The sequence below is a fragment of the Neomonachus schauinslandi genome, chromosome 10 (assembly GCF_002201575.2).
Source record: "Neomonachus schauinslandi chromosome 10, ASM220157v2, whole genome shotgun sequence".
NCBI classification, from domain to species: Eukaryota; Metazoa; Chordata; class Mammalia; order Carnivora; family Phocidae; genus Neomonachus; species Neomonachus schauinslandi.
The window spans coordinates 110,298,400-110,316,464 of NC_058412.1; the positions used below are offsets into that span (position 1 = coordinate 110,298,400).

Below are 18,065 nucleotides of genomic sequence, written 5' to 3' on the forward strand. Positions count from 1 at the left end.
CAGGCACTCAGTGAAGACTGAACAGCCTGGCTGGATCATCTAGCTCGCTGGTGTTGGCTAAGTGTGGCTCTGCCTCAGTTTCCTAAGTGGCTTAAAGCAAGAGAGTCCCTGAAGCAGGGAGCTGGCCCCTCTTAGCTCTTCTGATGGTCCCACCTCAGCGCTGGTATAAGAGTCCGCTGGATATCACGACGTAGCCCTGGAGGGCACAGAAAACCATGGGCAGGGTCAGAGGCCACACGAGGACCAATTAGGACCCCCAGCTGCCCCATCAGCCTGGCTTTGAGCTCACGGTCTACCACTCTTGCTGGGTATATCCTGAGGACAGTCCTTTGCCTCTCTGGGCCTCAATTTCCTGCTGTCCCTTGGGAGTGGGAACAGCACCCTCCCTGCAAGCCTACAGTGAGGATGCAGCCAGAGCACGTGGGCAGAGCCCCCAGCGTGGGCCTGGGGCTTGATGTGTGCTTGTGCACATGGTTGGGACCAACACTGTGTTAGGACTGGGAGTCCAAACACCACGGATCTTCTCCGGGAGCAAGTCACCCCAGCAGAGCCAGGAACCTCCCATATATCCTCTGCTCTCTACCTCACACTGCAGAAACGTGCTCAGGGCCTGCTGATCATTCATTCATTCATTCATTCATTCAACAAATCTTCACTGAGCCTCGGCTCTAAGCCAAGCCCCAGGCCACATGCTAGGAACAAGGCAGACCCAGTCCCTGCCCACTCGTAGCTCATGGTCCAATACAGTAGCCATTATTAAATTAAAGCCAATTAAAATGAAACAAAATTTACAATTCAGCTTCATAGTTGCACTAGCCACGTTTCAAGTGCCCAACAGCTACCCGGGCCCAGCGGCTGACCATGCCTACTGTGTTGGACAGTGCGGACTTCCATCCTCACAGAACATTGTTTTGGACAGTGCTGGTCTAGGGACCTTTGGGTTTGGACCCAGTTGGCTGGATCTGTGGGTACCAGGCTGGGTCAGCCACTGACGTGCCTGTTCCAGACAGTCTTAGGGAAATCCCCACTACCAGCCCAGGCTCCAACATGTGCCAATGGTTCCTTTTATGCAGGGTGGAGCGTGGACCACCCAAGTGCCTTGGAACCATAGTTCTTAAGCAACCAGAGCATCATCCCCAGAGAAACATCAGTGGGTCCCTCTCAGGGGATCTGAATAACATGCAGATGTTGGGCTTGAGGGGCCTTGGCTAAGCTTTCTGTCCTACGCATGTCTTGTTGAGCGAATAGAAAGAATATTATCATTTTTTATCCCAGGTGAAACAAAAAGAAGTTGTAGGGTCTCACCCTGGACAGTGGTGATTGCACTTCACCCTGGGCCCACAATTTCTCATCAGGGAAAGTGATTTTAGAAGGGTCGGGAAGCACCCCTTCCCCCAACCAGCCTGCAGGGGTTCACGTACAAAGCTGGAAGAAACTCCTCTGTCATCGTTCCCAGACACCGAAGGCTGTGCCCACCCCAGGGCACAGATCGTGGGACAACTGAAGCCCCCGAATGTGGCCTGGCATGATATCTGACGAGGACTAAAGGGTGGGCGAGACCTTTGCACCAGTGTCTCTGGACACCCTATATTTTCCATCTCACTACCGCTAACGATTCATGGCATGGTCTTGGCAGGAACAGGGCACACCCCCAGGCCTGGCTGAGCCTGCGACCCTACTGTTGGTACTGGCAGGGAGGGAGGGTGAGAGAGAGCCCTGCCCTGCTGAGCCCAGCCTTCCCCCAAGGGTGGCAGAAGTCCAGGTAGTCACACCCAAAGGCTCTCACCTCATAGACAAAGACCTCAGGGTTGACATAGTGGAGGTTGACCACACTGGGGAGGGCGATCCCCATGCCCAAGAGAGCTGCAGGAGGGGAAAGAGAAACCAAGCTCAGCTGGGAGGTCGGAGCGGAGCACCACCGGGAGCCAGCCCTGTGCTGAGGTCCTCAAGTGCGTTGTGACCCTGAGCCCCGAAGACGGCCAGGGAGTGGGAGCCATTATTATTATACTCACTCTACAGAAGGGAAAACTGAGGCTTAGGGAGGGAAAAAAACTGAAAAACTCCCACCCTCTTCACCTCTGAGCCCGGGAGGTGGCAAGGGGGCCGGGAGGGAGAGTGGAGCAGGGGTGGGTCAAGGAGGCGGTCACGGAGGCCCACCGGCGTGGAGGGCAGGGCTCACCATTGAGGTGATCGAGCAGGGGCTTCCGGAACAGGGTGTCCATGAGTGGGCGCACTTGATTTGCCTGCAGCCGTGTGGTCAGGGAGATGGGGGACCCTCGGCCCGCTCCGGGCAGGGGCCAGGAGAGAGGGACAGATGGGCCACACGTGAACACACAGACAGACACAGACACACACGCAAAAAGCAGAGGCACAGGTCACCCCTGTCCTGCCTCAAGCAGAGTCCAGCTACCCCTGGGGCCGGGTCAGCCTTCTGAGAGGAGCCTAAGGCCGGCACCGGACTGCCTGACACCGCGTGGCCGACAGGTGGCTGGCTGCCTTGCCGGTGCTGACCGATGGATGACGGACTGACGGCGGACAGACTGACGGGCCATACAGACTGACAGGCCAGCCAATGAAGGGCTGCTTGGTGGCTAAGGACGTGGCCGAAGGAGCAGCCAGCACTGCCTGACGCTGGCTTGGCAGATTTACCAGTGCACTCCGTGATTCTTGGACTGGCCGGCCGTCACCCACCGGGCAGTGACAGGCTGGCTAGCTGAGCCACCCCACTGAAGCACCAAAGCTGACCGACCGGCTGACCGGCAGACAGACAGCCTGTGTGACGGGTGGGCCCCCTGACCGACCACTGTCGCCGGGTACCCTGGGGGGAAGCTTGGTCACCGTGGTACACAGGGGCATGGTGTGCCAGCATGCGGGTTCAAGGCCTGCCCCACCCAGCGAGGGGGTCCCTGGAGACCCTGGCCCCACACTCACATCGATGAAGCCCACATTGGAGGAGGCCACGGTGAGCTGGATATCCCTGAAAGGGAAGCAGGAGGCTTAGGGCTGGGGCCTAGGTGCCCCCTCCCTCCATACCATGCATGCGGCCTCCCAGGCTCCTCTGACTGACACTGCGACGGGTGGTGTTGCGAGAAGTGGCTGTGGGCCCATTGCACAGAGGAGCACACCGAGGCTGCTGAATCCAGGAGGCCTTGCTTACCCCAGCACAGAGGTGGTCCCCTGAAGCTTCACCCTGGACATGGAGAGCTGGAGACTCAGGTTCACGACCTGGGCACAAAGGGAGAGCAAGGTCAAAGAACACAGAGCCACATAGGAGTCTTCAGGTGGCCACCGGCTCCCAGCCACTTCCTGGCTGATTCCGGTGTTCACGGAGCACTCGTGCGTGCCAGGCCCTGCACACCGCACAGTGTGAACGAGACAGACCAGGTCTCTGCCCTTGGGAACCCTCACAGGCCAGGGGAGGAGGTGAACAATGACCAAAGTAACCACACAGGGTCCTTAGTAGCCGGGGCCAGGAAGGCAGAGTAGTAGCATGGAGAGGGCGGATGGGGACCATCTTTCTCAGGGTGGTCCAAGAAGGCTGCCCTGAAAAAGGCTGCAACATTTAAGCTGAGACCTGGAAGATGAGGAGAAGCTAGCCATGCCAAAAACTAGGGGAAGAGCGTCCTAGGCACAGTGTCCAACAGCACGTGCAAAGGGCCTGTGGCAGAAATGTCATGGCCTAGAGAAGGAACAGCAAGGAGACTAGTGTGGACAGAGCAGAGCAAGCGAGGAATGTGGGGCAGGAAGGGAGCTCTTGGGAGTCACCGCCCTCCCGGCCAGCCCCAGCAGCCCACCTCACTCACCACATCAAAGGAGAAGAGGGACTGGAAAGCTGAGTCGGAGGCCACAGCGTGGACCTCCACAAAGGGCTGCAGCTGAATTGTGGCATTGTTCGCACGAAGCGTGGCCACAGGCGTGGCACCCAGCCGTACCTTGAGTGTCACAGGCATGGGCTCAGGGAACTGGCGGGCCACCTGGGAGAGTGGAGAGGGAGAGAGGGAGGAGGGCACCTGGGAGCAAAGGCTGGGTGGGCTCTCCACCCATCATGCCTCAGATGAGGCCACCGAGGTGCATGCCCCCAGGCCCCTGGCCCGCCCTCGGGGATGCCCAGCCTGAAAGGGGTGGTAGGCATGAAGTCGGGGGCAGCCTGTGTGATCTGTGCCAGAAGGGACGGGGGAGCTCAAGGAGGCTCCTGGACCAGACTAGGGGTTGGGTCCTCCCTTAAGAGGCAACCCCTGGGCTTGGTCTTGAAGATGAACAAGAGAAAAGGAAGCAGAAAAGGCCCTCCAGGCAGAGGGTTGCACTTGGACAAAGGCATAGAAGGAGGGTAATAGCATAATCTCTGACCCTGAGGTGGAAAAGGTGCAGCGGTAAGGACACACGCTGAAGCCCACGGGGGACAGATCCGGGCCAATGGAGGTTCCCCAGCCAGAGAATCTCCCAGCCCAGGCCCAGGTCTCAAAGTCCCTGAAATGACCAAAAATGTCACCAACCTCAGGGATGAGCTGGCCCAGCATGGAGGTGTTCAGCAGGTTGTCCTCCGACTTCTGAAATTAACCCCCACGTCCCGACAGGCTTTAGGGCAGCCACTCCTCAAGCCCCACCACCTCTTGACTCCCCTCGGCCCCCTCTTCACCTTTCCAACAGCTACCCTGTGGCCCCAAAGCTTGGGCGGCCCTACCCATGGTCTGGCCTCGGCAGGGTCTCCCCAGGCTGGGCCGCAGGGCACGCCTTTCCCCCGCGCTTGGGGCAGCAGGTCCGACCCTCACCAGCTGCCCTGTGATGTCCAGGTTGAGGGCACCCGCCTTCTGCAGCAGCAGGAGGGCAGAGTCAAACAGGTCCTGGGAGAGGCCCACGGTTGCCATGGCACCCTTGGCACCCATGTGAGCTGGCAGCACAAAGTGGGGGGCCTCCACGGGCAGGACGATGGGCTTGCCCAGGAGGAAGAGAATGGCCTACGGGGTTGGTGGGCAGTGAGAGGGAGAAAAGCAGCAGGGCCTCAGTAGGGTGGAGGCTCCGTCCCAGACCCTGGGCTCTCAGATGCCACCCACCCAGCATGCCGCGCGTTGTTCGACCTCACACCCGTGCCCGCCTCTAAATGCCATTCCAGCTCCTCTCCCTTCAATACCCCTGCTCTTCTAGGAATGTCCCAGGACCCCGAGGACTCCAGAGGCAACAAGCCCACAGCTCTGGGCTGACAAGGCAGCACTTACATTGATATCCAAGGAAATGTAGTCCTTAGTGATGTTGGGCACGTTAATCATGGAGTAGCGAATCTGGGACTCCGGACCCACAGGGTTGAGGTCTAAATAAAAGCAGGATGAAGAAGAAAAGATGGTATACTTAGCCTTATCCACCAATGCCTCATCTATCCAGAAAACTCAATTATCTGACAGCTTTGGCTAGCCAGACCCAGGCCAAGGAACAGAAAAGGGAAGAAGAAGGTCTCTGAGTAAGTGAACTTCAGTTGCAAAACACACACAACCAAGATTCAGCCACTCACGCCCTACTGACTCTTCGTTTAGACACAGTTCTAAGAGTTTGGGTTTCTGCTTTCCTGATCAGTGGAAGACGAGAGACCCCGAATTAGAAGGAAGGAAAAGGGTCACACTCCCCCTGCAAAAAGCAAGAGGGAACCACAGAAAAAGAACAGAGGTCACGTTTATCCAGGTCCAGACATTTGACTTACATTGTCCCATTTAATCATCACCACAATCCTGTAAGATCAGGAGCCCATTTTACACACGCATGCACACGCACACACACACGCAGTTTGATATGTTCAGTTGTGCCCAGGATTGTATATCTGGTCTGTCTGACTCTAAAACTATGTTCTCTCTCCACCTAATCGCACAGCCTCCTGCAGAAACTCAAAAGGCATGCGCCCTGGGGCCACGCTGTGTGGGAGCACAGAGCAAGGGCTCCCAAGACACCCTCAGGGAGCCTTTCAGGGATGCACAGAGGAGAGTCCAGTTCCTATAGGGCAAGTTTCCCCCGAAGCTCAGAATATTCTGATTGGGGAGGTTGCCAAGGGTGAGTCACTTGTGGGAACTGCATTTCGGGACACAGCTAGGCGAGCCAGCATGGCAGGTGGAGGCTCAACCCCACTCTCAGGAAAACCCAGCTTTTAGCAACAGGTCTTCAAGGGCTCTGAATGACCAAGGTGTGTGTGTGTATGTGTGTGTCCATCAGATTTCTGCCGGATTTTCTAATGTCTCTTCTGGATTTAATTTTATTTCCTCTAATGTTTTGGAAATTTCTTGTGATCATAAAAGCAATACAGTATGATTCCATTTCTACAGCTCAGTGGCTGTCAAAGATTGGGCTGGTAGCAGGAGGGGGGCAGCTCAGGGGGATTTGAGGGGCTGGCAAGATGTCTTGTATCTCGACTTTAGTGGTGGTCACACAACTGTGACTCAGAGGACAGGACACTAAAAAGAATAAATTACTCTGTTTTTAAAATGAATTAAAACATGAAAAATTTTAAAATAATACATATTCACTGTGGACATATAGACATTTTTTGGAGGATGGAAAAAAAATATAGCCCAGAATCTCAAATTTAGTTTTTTCAGTATTTTCTTCTGCAGAGACAAACGGCCCCCCCATCTGTCCCTCACTCAGTAAAGCTGCAGCGAAGCCAAGTGTTGCTTCGGGCCCGTCTCTGTTTTCTTTATAGAGTGCCATTATAGCTTAGTTAAGGGCACAGTTCTCAAGGCAGACTGCCTCAGTTTCTTCATCTGTAAAATGGAGCTAATAATGTTACAGTAAATATTAACTTTCACTATACTGTATTTTGCTAGGCATATTGCTAAGTGATTGAAAGAAGGCCCTTTAAGCTCTGCTTTTTAGTGGCTCAGTTCACCCCACACTGTAGCTACCCAGGACTCATGTAAACAGTCCCCTAGGCCTGAATGCTTAGATTTATTTTACTAGATTGTTTTTAATTCCTCAAAGAAAAGGGCAAGAGCTGGTCTTTGCTATGAACCCAATTACAAGGCGTCTCGGTGGAGATCACCCTACTGAGGAAGAAGGGAGAGATGAACATTTATTGAGCCTCTTGTCCACCAGGCTCTTAACCTGTGCTGTCCGGTAGCAGCACATGGGAGAAACAGGAATTCTGAGCCCTGTTTTTCTGGATTGAAATAGGCTCAGAGAGATGGAGCAACTTCCCTAAGATCACACAGCAATGGAGCCAGAAGGCCAGAATTTAACTTCATGTCCTTTGATTCCAAGTCCTGTCTCCTTGCTCTCTTGGTGCCTCCTGTGAAGGTAATAAGGGGGGGGGGTGGCACTGAGGGGAGTGGGCGTAATCAAGGAATGTTCCCTGAGGGGACTGTGAGCCAGGCCATGAAGTCTGGGCAGAGCAGTGGTTGGACACGTAAGGAGGAGAAAATCAGCCTGAGTCCGTTCATGGGTGGCTCTCGCGCCACACTGAGGATTTTAGACTCAGAGCCTCTAATTCCCCATCTCTGTATCAGGGATACTAATGCCACCTCATGGGACTGTTGTGAATATTTGCACAAGAGGGACACCTGGGTGGCTCAGTCGTTAAGCGTCTGCCTTCGACTCAGGTCATGATCTCGGGGTCCTGGGATCGAACGCTGCATCGGGCTCCCTGCTCCGCGGGAAGCCTGCTTCTCCCTCTCCCACTTCCCCTGCTTGTGTTCCTGCTCTCGCTGTGTCTCTCTCTGTCAAATAAATAAAATCTGGGGCGCCTGGGTGGCTCAGTCGTTAAGCGTCTGCCTTCGGCTCAGGTCATGATCTCGGGGTCCTGGGATCGAGCCCCGCATCGGGCTCCCTGCTCGGCGGGAAGCCTGCTTCTCCCTCTCCCACTCCCCCTGCTTGTGTTCCCTCTCTCGCTGTGTCTCTCTCTGTCAAATAAATAAAATCTTAAAAAAAAAAAAAAGTTTGCACAAGAAAGCCAAAGCTAGCTTGATAATGAAAATATTCACTACAGAGCCCACCGCAGACGCTGCCAAGCCGTCCCTCCCAGCCTAACAGCAGCATGCCGCCCCGCTCCTGTCCCCACACACCCACTCCCGCGCACCTGTCCCATGCTGTGTCACCATTAGATGTAAACCCCTGACTCAAAGCAAAGCCAACCAATTGCAAAGTCCAGCTGGCAACAGTCAACAGCTCTGGAGTTTAGAAAGTCGGTGACGGTGACCCAGGGAAAGCGCTAGAATCCCAGGCAAAGCCGTCAGATAGAAAAAGGTGTGCTTCAACAGGAGCATCTTCAAACAGCTGTGTGGGGAAACAGAGGGATCCCTGGATTTTGCTCAGGGCTCACTGAGCACATACTACCCCCTAAATCAACAAAGGATGCATTTTTGGCCAGTCTGGGGACAGGCAGGGGATCACCAGTGTCGTTATTAATGTTGATGAATACTACTGAAAAGAAGACGAGGCTGGCCTGCTTTCAAAACCTTTAGCTTCATATTGTGAGATGAAGTCCTGATTGAGGCTCGTTTAGGCCACCACCGTGGCCACGCTTCTGTGTGGACCATGCGTGGTGGCTGCGAGCCACCTGTGGTCGTGGAGGAAGGCCTGGGGGGCAGTGGGGAGGTGACTGATGAGTGGTGGGAGTTGGCAGATATATATATGCCCCAGCTCCTGCCCCTCGGGGAGGATGCAGGCACAGACCCCTCAATCTCCAAGAGCCCCTCGGTGGGAGTGCACCCCAGTTGCCCACCGCAGTGCCTGCTCACGAGCACACCCTCCTTCCCTGTTGCTGCGCCCCTTCCCCACCCGTGCCCCTAGGACCCACCCCATCCCAGCCACTTACGCCCACATCTTGTCTCAGGGTCTGCTTGTGGGGGGATTAGCCTACAGGGCTTTCTCCTAATATACTCCTCGTCCTCCCTGGATAGGAGGACCCCCGGGAAAATCAGAGACGGACTAGCCAGACGGCAGATGGAAAGGAGAGAGAGACTTGCCTCTGGGTGGGTGGATGGCCCTTGAGAAGGGGAGCAGGGGTGAGGGCACTTGCGAGCAGGTGAGCCTGAGTTCTGTTGAGCACATGCTGAATCAGAGGAGCCTGTGAGACCTCCAGGAGAAGGGGTGCAGCAGGAAATGGAATGTGAGGGCCTGAGCCCCAAAGTGCCAGGGGGAGGGTCCGCCAAAGACTGTGGGAGAGGTGGGAGCAAAACCGGGGGAGGTTGGGGTCTTTGAGTCTCCAGGCAGGGGAGGAAACAACAGCAAAGTGAATGTACTCTCCCCAGCCCCCCCCACACACGCATGTTTGCACACTTGCATGCACACACTAAACGTTCAAAAACTCAATTGCAGAATTCGGAGATTCCCTGAGTTCATCAATATTCATCAAATTCCCTGAGTTCAGTCATCCTATGATTGATCTCCCAGAGGTCAGCCCTGACTAGGGGGGTATCTTTGAAGGGTCTTGGGGGCCCCAGCGCGGCTCAGAGGCCCCAGTCCCCGCCCCCCCGGGGCTCCCAGGTCTTACCAATTAAAGTGCCCAGGTGGACATTGAGGCCTTGCACCAGGTTGGAGATGCTCAGGCATAGCTGCGGCAAGACAGAGGAGGAGGCTGGTGAGGAAGGCGCTGGGGCTGCCTGGGTAAGACCGGGAGAGTCTAGGGTCCCAGCTGAGGCCTGGAGTCCCGCCCTCCCTCCACCACCCACGGCGCTCGCTCTGCCAAACTGTTCTAAACTCCCCACGGATGTTAGCGCGCTCAACCCCCCAGCCAGCCCACAGGGGAGGTTTACTCTCTGCACGACAGGTGTGGAATTGGGGGCAGAAGGAGGTCAGGTGACTCGTCCAGGTGCCCCAGCTGGGAAGGAGGGCACCAGGATTCAAACCCAGGCCACCCCTGGCTCCAGTGCCCGTGCTCCTGTCCACTTCCATTTTGTCTCTTTTTCACAAGCCATGTGGCCCCTGAATGCACCGCCTCCTCCTCACCCTCCAGCATGGAACTGGGGCTGGCCCAAGAGCCTGAGCCTCCCTCCCCAGTGACACCCCCCGCCGAACTCACCCTTATTTGGGCTTCTCCATCACTGCCCTGGACCCTCACCCCAGCCCCTTCCCTGCCCTCCTGGGAGAACGGAGAAGCCCCACGAAGGGTCTTCTATTAAAAAAAAAAAAAAAAAAAGCAATAACAGGGACACCTGGGTGGCTCAGTCGGTTAAGGTCATGATCTGGGGGTCCTGGGATCAAGCCCCACAGCAGGTTCCCCGCTCAGCAGGGGAGGTCTGCTTGTCCCTCTCTCTCTGCTTGTGCTCTCTCTCTCTCTCTCTTTGTCAAATAAATCAATTAAAGCTTTTCTAAAAATTTTTAAAAAGTGATAAGAATCCCCATCTCTCCCATGCCTGCCATTCCCCGTTCATCCAACGCCCTCTGAGGTTAGGAGGCCCTCCGTCGCGGGACAGCTGGTCCTTTACCTTGTTCTGCAGCACAGCTTTGATGTGCTTCTGTACTGGGACCAGCAGCCCAGGGGCCACGCTGAGAAAGAGAGAGAGACAGTGCTCCTGAGCTCCGGGTCACGCGTTTGGGCCCGTTTCTCCTGGCAAAGCCACTGTCGGAGAGACAGTGTCTCCCCCAAGCCAGGGGGCCAGTGAGTTCTGTTCTGCACCTTGTCATGTGCCAACACAGTGCCAGCACCATTGTCCCCACAGATGAGGAAACCGAGCCTCAAAGTAGAGGTCACTGGTTCCGGGGTCCGGAAGTGGCCAAAACGTGATGATGAGGCCAGGCTTTGGGGAGACAGAGAAGACGCTGCAAAGGCCAGACTCAGCCACGTTCCTGGCCAGCTGGCTTCCTGGCCGCTTTGAGCCCAGTGAGCTGGGGGTGCTTCCTGCTTGGGCTCCAATGCTGTGTGACATACCCAGTAAAGTCCCTTTCTCATTCTGTGCCTCAGTTTCCCCTCTGAACAATGGGAGATGGGTCTAAGTGGTTTCTCAGCAGGGATCCATAGGAAACTATGGTTCCTTGGGGTTTCTTTTAAGTTTTTATTTAAATTTCAGTTAATGAAGAGTCTGTTTCTTGGTTTGCCTCTCTCTTTCTCTTTCTCCCCCCTTTGTTCCTTTGTTTTGTTTCTTAAATTCAACATATTAGTGAAACCATATGGCGTCTGTCTTTCTCTGACTGACTTATTTCGTTTAGCATTACACTCTCCAGCTCGGTCCATGTCGTTGCAAATGATAAGATTTCATTATTTTTCATGGCTGAGTAAATTTCCATGGTGTGTGCACGTGTGTGTACCACGTCTTCTTTATCCGTTCATAAATGGCGATCCAAGCTGCAGCCCAAGCTCACTGACTGCATCTCAGTGGAGGTGGGGGGATGGCAGCTGTGTTTTTAATGCCACTAACTTCTGGGCTTTCCTTTCTGTGAGCAGCTGCTGCTGCCCGTGAGGGTGGCGGGGGGTCACGGGACACGAGCAGGGATGGACTGATGTGCAGCCCCCTCTGTGGAGAGAGGCCAGTTCCAAGTTCCCACCCAGCTCACATGTGGGAAGGGAGACATCATGCAGGAGGTGAGTCAGGCTACAGGGGTTCGAACCCACTCCACCGTTTGCCCGCAGTGTAAACTTAGGCAAGTCACTTAACCGTTCTGTGCCTCCATTTGTTCTCTTGTAAAATGGAGGGAATCCTTGTGCCTTCCTGGCTGGGCTACTGTGATGTAGTAAAGGGTTTGAATCTGCCCTGCACACAGCAGGTGCTCCGGAGGTGGGAGCTGTGGTCAGCTTTAGAGGCAGCCCTGACTCACAGTGAGGTTGATGGGTCCCAGCCCCCTGGACCTCAGAATCCCCATCCCTGCAGGGAGGGACAGCCCCTGAGGCCCGTGGTGGCCACATCAGGCCAGCAGCCTCCCTGAGTACTACGGCAATGGCTGGCGTGCATGGTCATGGGCTGTGGGGGGCGCTGGGGGTGCAGTAGAGGGGACGTGGCCTCTGGCTGCACACTCTCTGGGTGACTCTGGGCAAGTCCCTCCCCTTCCCTGAGCCTCAGTGTCCTCAGCCATAAAACAGGTGTGATCCTGGGGCTCTCTCAGGCCCCTTGTGGCAATTGGGTGAAGGCTGGAGTAGGAAGCTCAAGAAATGGCACCACAACCTTGGTGTTGGACCCTGCAGCCCCGCCCCTGCCAGACACTCACCTGGCACTGCCCTCAGACACCGCGGCGTTGTGGACGAGTGGGAAGCAGGCAGAGAGGCTGACCACGGGAGTCCTGATGGAGCCCTGAGCCACGTTGGCATCAGCCAGCAGGACCACGGGCAGCGTCAGCTCCAGGGGCTCGGGGACTCTGCGCAACACCGTTCCTGAGCCCCGGCAGCACGGCCCAGCAGAGCCTACCCTGCAAACCCCCCTGACCTGAGCCTGCCTTCCACTTGACACAGGCAGGACCCCCACTCAGCATGAGATGGCCCCCTGGGGGCAGGCTCAAGGCCCTCCAAACTCCACTCAGGGTCACGGACATTGCAGCAGAGGGGTGTGAACTCTGGCTCCCGACGCCCTCTCCCTGTGCGACCCTGGGCCGCTCACTTCCCATCCCCCATCCTGAGCCTCCAGTTTCCTCTTCTGTCGAATAGACATGAGAGTGACAACACCTCTCTCTCAGGGCCGTGCTGAGCTTTCTGCGAGGCAGCCGTGTGGAAACGCCCCGCCTGGAGCCTGGCCCCCAGTGAGCACTCACACAATGTCAGCACAAACAAGTTCAAATCAAAGAGATCCCTCTGAACGCCCGGCTGATCATTTGGAAATCAAACACATACAAAGTGACTGGGACACAGAAATAATTCTAATAGCGACATTTACTGAGCACCTACTCTGTGCCTCACACTGTGAAAGGGGAGGTGTGATTTTAATTATAGCATGGAGCGTACGCTGCATTCCCCCAAAGCCGTGCTGCAGAGTTTCCTCCCACTTCCCAGAGCGGGAGACTGAGGGCTGCAGGGGTGAACCTGCTGCCTGGTTACACGGGTGTGGAGCAGGGCCCAGGGTCTCAAATTCTCACTGTCTCACGCCCCCACGGGAGGGTGGGAAAGAGCACTGGACAGGGAGTGGAAGGCTTGAGTGCAGGACCTGGGAGTTGCTAGCCCCTCTCCCCTCACTCTGCCCCTTGGAGCTTCCCTGAAAATCCTTCTGCACACCCCCGCCAGGAGATTCACTCACCGAAAGACCTTGAAAGTAAAATTGGCTGCTACCAACATGCGTACCCCAAAATCGGCAATGAATTTCAGGTTGAATTGGGGCACATGGACATTCGAAATCTGGATCCTGCAGGGTGGGAATGGAGGTGACAGGGTGGCTCCCATTAAACCTTGGAATCAACTCTGGGGCAGGTGGTATGAGCCATATCCACACTGTTGATGTTATGAAGAGGGACTCTCTGACTATTGGAACCATGGAATGAGGAAGAGGTAGTGAGTTCTCCAACCTAGGGGGCATGCAAGCCATTGTTGGACAACCAGCTGGCAGGAAAAGGGTGCAGATTGGATTCTCAGCCTGGGGCAGGAATTGAGGGAGAGGACTGTTTGGGTCTTGGAGGGATTTTAGTTTCTGACAGAGGTTGGGAAAGCTTGGAAGGTGGGACGCACAGAGGGCAGAAATCCCCTCTGTAGCATTCTAGTCTACAGCTTTGGCTGGTAGCCCTCCAGGGACAGGAAACTCATTCCCTTCAAAGCTGCCTATTCTGACTGCTAAGTACTTTCTAACTAATTTTCTCTTTTTTTCCTCAATGAGTCATCTTTTCTCCTACGCCAGTGTTGGGGGTGGGAATTCAGACACTACAAAACGATATAAATTTGAAAAGTCACATCAAAACTCCACCCTCAAACACTCTCCCTGTTGGCACTTAGCGGACATCTTTCTGCGACTCTCTCTGGGACACAGGCTGACCGAGAACCTGCTTCTTTTCACTCGACAACCACCTTGGATGTATTCCCACTTCTGCAAACAAGGACACTCAGTGCTGTTGGCCAACAGCCAGGTGGGGCCAACCCTAAACCCTGAGGAATCCTCCACTGTCGGGTGTGTCTGCGTCGTTCCCAGTTCACCATCCACCAAGGGCAGGACCCCAGCCCTACCCTCAGGGCCTCGTACTGGGGGCCTCCACCCCAGCTGCTGGTTTGTCCAATGTTTTTAAATTAGTTGCCATCATTCAAAACTTGATAGATTTTAAATACATATATGACTTCTCTTGGGAATCCAGAGATCCAGCAATAGTGAGTCTGTTCGCACATGGTTGGGGACAACTCGCCCGGCCCCTGGATCTGAGTTTGAGATGGCCCCCATCTCCCTCTGCTTTTGAGTCTCTGTTCATTACAGGGGCGTGGGGGTGCTTAGGCTCAGACTTGGGTCTAAATTCGGTGTCTCATTTTTGGAGAAAGTAGCCAAAGGTCCTGCCAGCCCTAGGAACCCAGGAGCTACAGTCTTGGCCCCTGGGGGCAGAAATCTACTAATTCAGAGGCACCAACCCCCACCCCCACCCCCACCGCCCCCGCCATGTCTCCGCCTCGGTCCCACCTCCTCAATTACCTTGTGACCACTCACTTAAAGGGTGGGAATATCTAACCTGGTGAGGGAAGCACTCATCCAGCTGCTTGGAAACACTCACCTATACGTGGGGTATTCATCCGGCAGGCTAAAGCATTTTCCCCAGTAGGTGGGAGCACTCACCTGGTGGGCTGATGCACCTCGCCATTCCAGTCCAAGAAATACGGGACTGTGACCTGCAGAGCCTGCTGAAGAGGGGCTTTCCCGATTTCCGACACTGGGGGGCCAGAGCAGGATAAAGTCAGGCTGCCCTCCGGGGCCACCGAGCAAGACCACAAGACCCACCACCCTCCGCCCCACATCTTGGGCAGAGAGGACTCAGAGACTGGAAGGGTCACCCTTGCCCACGGAGGTTGAGGACTGCTGGGGACCAATCCCAGCTCTGCTACTCACTATCGATGTGGCTGCTCTGTGTCTCAGTTTCCCCTTCTGTAAACTTGCATTGATTATGATGGTACCCACCCGGAGGGTCTTTGTAAAGCCTCGGTGCACAGTAAATGTTAGCTCTTACTGTTGCTATTTATTTGGGTAATAATAATGACTGTCTCCCTTTGGGCCAAACACGGTTCTGAGTGATGTAGCTACACTGTGCCCGGTTTACCGAGAGGTGAAGACACCTGGGAAGGGGAAGTTGGATTGGCTGAGGCGCCTGCTCCCGAGTCCCTGGACCTCCTCACGCACCTGTCCTGCTGGGCGAGGGAGGTACTAATTAAACAATTCAACATGGAGTGGAACGCAGACGAGAGGGGATGGGGCTGGAAGGGAGAACCAAATGAAGAGTCCAGAGTCCTGAACTTCACTCAGGCTCCCTGTGGGAACTTAGAAAGAGGCGTGTGTGGCCCGGGCTTCCCGCTGGATTTCCACCAAGAACACAGGCCGGTGAGCCTGGGCTGGCTCTCTGGAGACAAAGGAGCCTCACAGAGGATGGGCAGAGGGAGGATGGCCAGCGGGAGGCAGCAGGCCTCATGTCCCTGCCTGTCGCTTCCGTGAATGGCTCCATGTGCCAGGCACAGACTAACACGGGTCACTGACCCCTTTCACCGCCTGCCTGTCTGCCCGGATACAAGGTCCTGGAGGCTATGTGTGCGCCGCGGGGACACTGCTACCTTGGTGCTTCGTGGCCTGGGCCACGGAAAGTCTCTTCTACGGCCTGACCTGAGTGTCTCACACCGTAATCTGAGTTTGGTCCGGTCTTGGGGGAAATGGCTTCTGATTTCTCACCCCTGACGCAGCTTTGGTGGGATCCTGGGAGCAACTGAGGGGAACTTTTGTCCCTCCCTGGGCCTAGGTTTTCTCATCGTGCCTTCCTCGGGGGATGGGGCAGGTCTTAGAAGGATGGGGCAGTGTCATAGGATAGAGACCTTGCCCGAGAGGGGCCCAGAGCAGGGCTGGTCTTCTCGCCGTGTGCCCCACAGAGATCTAGCTCCGGGACACTCCCTCCAGTATTGTGCTAGACCCTTCCCCCAGCATGCACGTGCGCACACTGCCCCCTACCATGCACACCTTCATGGGTGCCCCCAGGGAGGGCAGCCACACCCATACACACACCCAGGCACGTACTGTGACACCTGGCGCACGCATGGTGGACGTGGTTAGACGCCCTCCCTGACGCTCAAGGACACGCATGGGCACATCTCCATGGGTTTTCAGACTTCTACACAGACACATGCAAGCAAAAGTAGTCACTCAGACCAAACCATGCCCACACCACGGGGGCACGCGAGCACAATCACGCGCGCACGCACGCATGGTGGACATGACTACGCTCCCACGCACACATTCACTTTTTAAGTGTTTGCCGAGCGGCACTTTGTCAGACCTTATCTGGGGGCCAGGGACACAGAGGCACAGGAGATAAAATCGAGGTCCTCGTGGGGCTTTTGGGGTCCCACACTTGGGACCGTGCGCGTGCTCGCGCTCAGACACCCACGGGAGAGGCCAGGGCGTGTCTCTTACCATAGCTCAGCACGGCCTTGTTGAGTCTGACCACGGTGCCCGGCAGGGAGGTGCCGGCCACAGGCAGCAGCAGTGCTAAGAGCAGACCCAGCCTGCACGCCCGAGCCATCGCTGTCCTGGCCACTGGCCCCCAAGATCTGTGGGCTGGGGTGGGCACAAGCATCAGAGAGCTTGTCCAGAACGCGTCCCCTCCGGGCTGCTGGAACCCCACCCCAGCCTGGAGGTCGCAAGCCCTGCACGGTGATCCCAGCCCTACCCGGGACCCCCACACATCAGTGCTGCATCTCTGCATTGGGAAGGATCACCTGCCCCGCCTGCTTCCTCAGGAACCACAGGGAGATTTGGTCTGGAAGCAGGCCCCAAGACCCAGAGAAGACGTGGCCTTGCCTTAGGCCACACAGCAAACTAGGGCCGGCTGTCGGACCGAAGCCATGCCAGAGCAGGAGGGCGAGGTTCCTGGGTAGGGAGACTGAGAGCTGCTTCCTGCCCGGAGGAGAGAGCCCAGGCCCATCACCCCAAGGCCCAGGGCTGTGTTTCCTGATGCCAGGGGTTCAGCCCATGTGACAGCCCATCCTGGTGTCCCCACTGTTCCAACCTGCGAGCAGAGGATCCAGAGGGGCTCCTATCCTCATCTCATCCTGTACCAGGGGAGGAATGTCCTAAAAGCAGGCCTCTGCATGGCCCCCCAACCCCTCCCCACCCAGCTCAGCCCAGTGGACGGATCTGTGTCTGACTCAGGCATGAGGGCCCACTGATGAGATGGTCTTAACGGAGGCCCAGAGAAGTGGCACTTGCCCAAAGTCCCAAAACAAGACCGGGGATGGACCCTTCTGTAGAAGGCGGTCGGAAGTAGTATTCCCATTGAACAGATGGGGAAGTCGAGGCTCCACCCTGGAGAAATGCCAGCCCTACCCCCACTCCTACCTCAGGTGGTTTCCGGGGACAGGTGGATTCTCAGCCCCAGCCAAGGTCTCCTGAGCCCCTTGCAGGTGCGGAAGCTGCTTTATGAGGCTCCCGGTGGGTGCAGGGCCGGCTGTGAAGGGACCCAGGGAAGGGCAGGTTTGCTTGTGGTTGCGAGTGTTTTCCCTGCAAACATGGCCTTTGCCAAAATGTTTCATCCTATGTGTGTGGTGGGGCTGCCACGTAACCAGGCTGCTGCCAACGGCTACAAGGTCCTGGGGATGGGCCACACTAGGGCCTCCTAGGCCAGGAGATCTCGGGAAAGAGGACTGCTCTGAGGGGGACCCCCTCATCACCCCAGCCAGGCCTGGCCAGGCCCAGGAGGATGTGGATGCCCCAAGTCAGGGGGGCTGACTCGCTAACCTCTGGGGCCTGGCACCTCTCAGCTCTCTCAGAAACATGACCCCTTTTAGGAGGAGCAGGAGGTTACCTGGGCCCTAGCCCCAGTCACTGACTGAGCCCTGCTCCTGATCACACACTGAACCCTGACTCAAAGGGCAACAGACGAGAGGGCGTGTGGATGACCCCGCCCTGCTACTTCATACTGCAGGCTCCCTCCAAATGCCTATTTCACTCACAGTGGATGCAGCCCATCGTCTCTTTCTGCATTACCAACTCCAGCCTCCGCCTTGGCTC

General features: G+C 56.1%; 1 protein-coding gene across 1 annotated transcript; it reads right to left on the reverse strand.

The window, feature by feature from the left end:
- Positions 1–154: 154 nt before the first annotated feature.
- BPIFB2 (BPI fold containing family B member 2) lies at positions 155–16,578 on the reverse strand. The gene is made up of 15 exons (XM_021689326.1): positions 16,470–16,578; positions 14,637–14,730; positions 13,131–13,235; positions 12,115–12,261; positions 10,401–10,461; positions 9,467–9,527; positions 5,214–5,305; positions 4,770–4,955; positions 4,494–4,547; positions 3,804–3,974; positions 3,158–3,225; positions 2,932–2,977; positions 2,180–2,243; positions 1,787–1,863; positions 155–196 (listed from the first exon to the last, which is right to left on the reverse strand). Exons 1-15 carry the CDS (start codon positions 16,576–16,578, stop codon positions 155–157), a joined length of 1,377 nt encoding a protein of 458 aa, XP_021545001.1.
- Between the last annotated feature and the right edge of the window lie 1,487 nt (positions 16,579–18,065).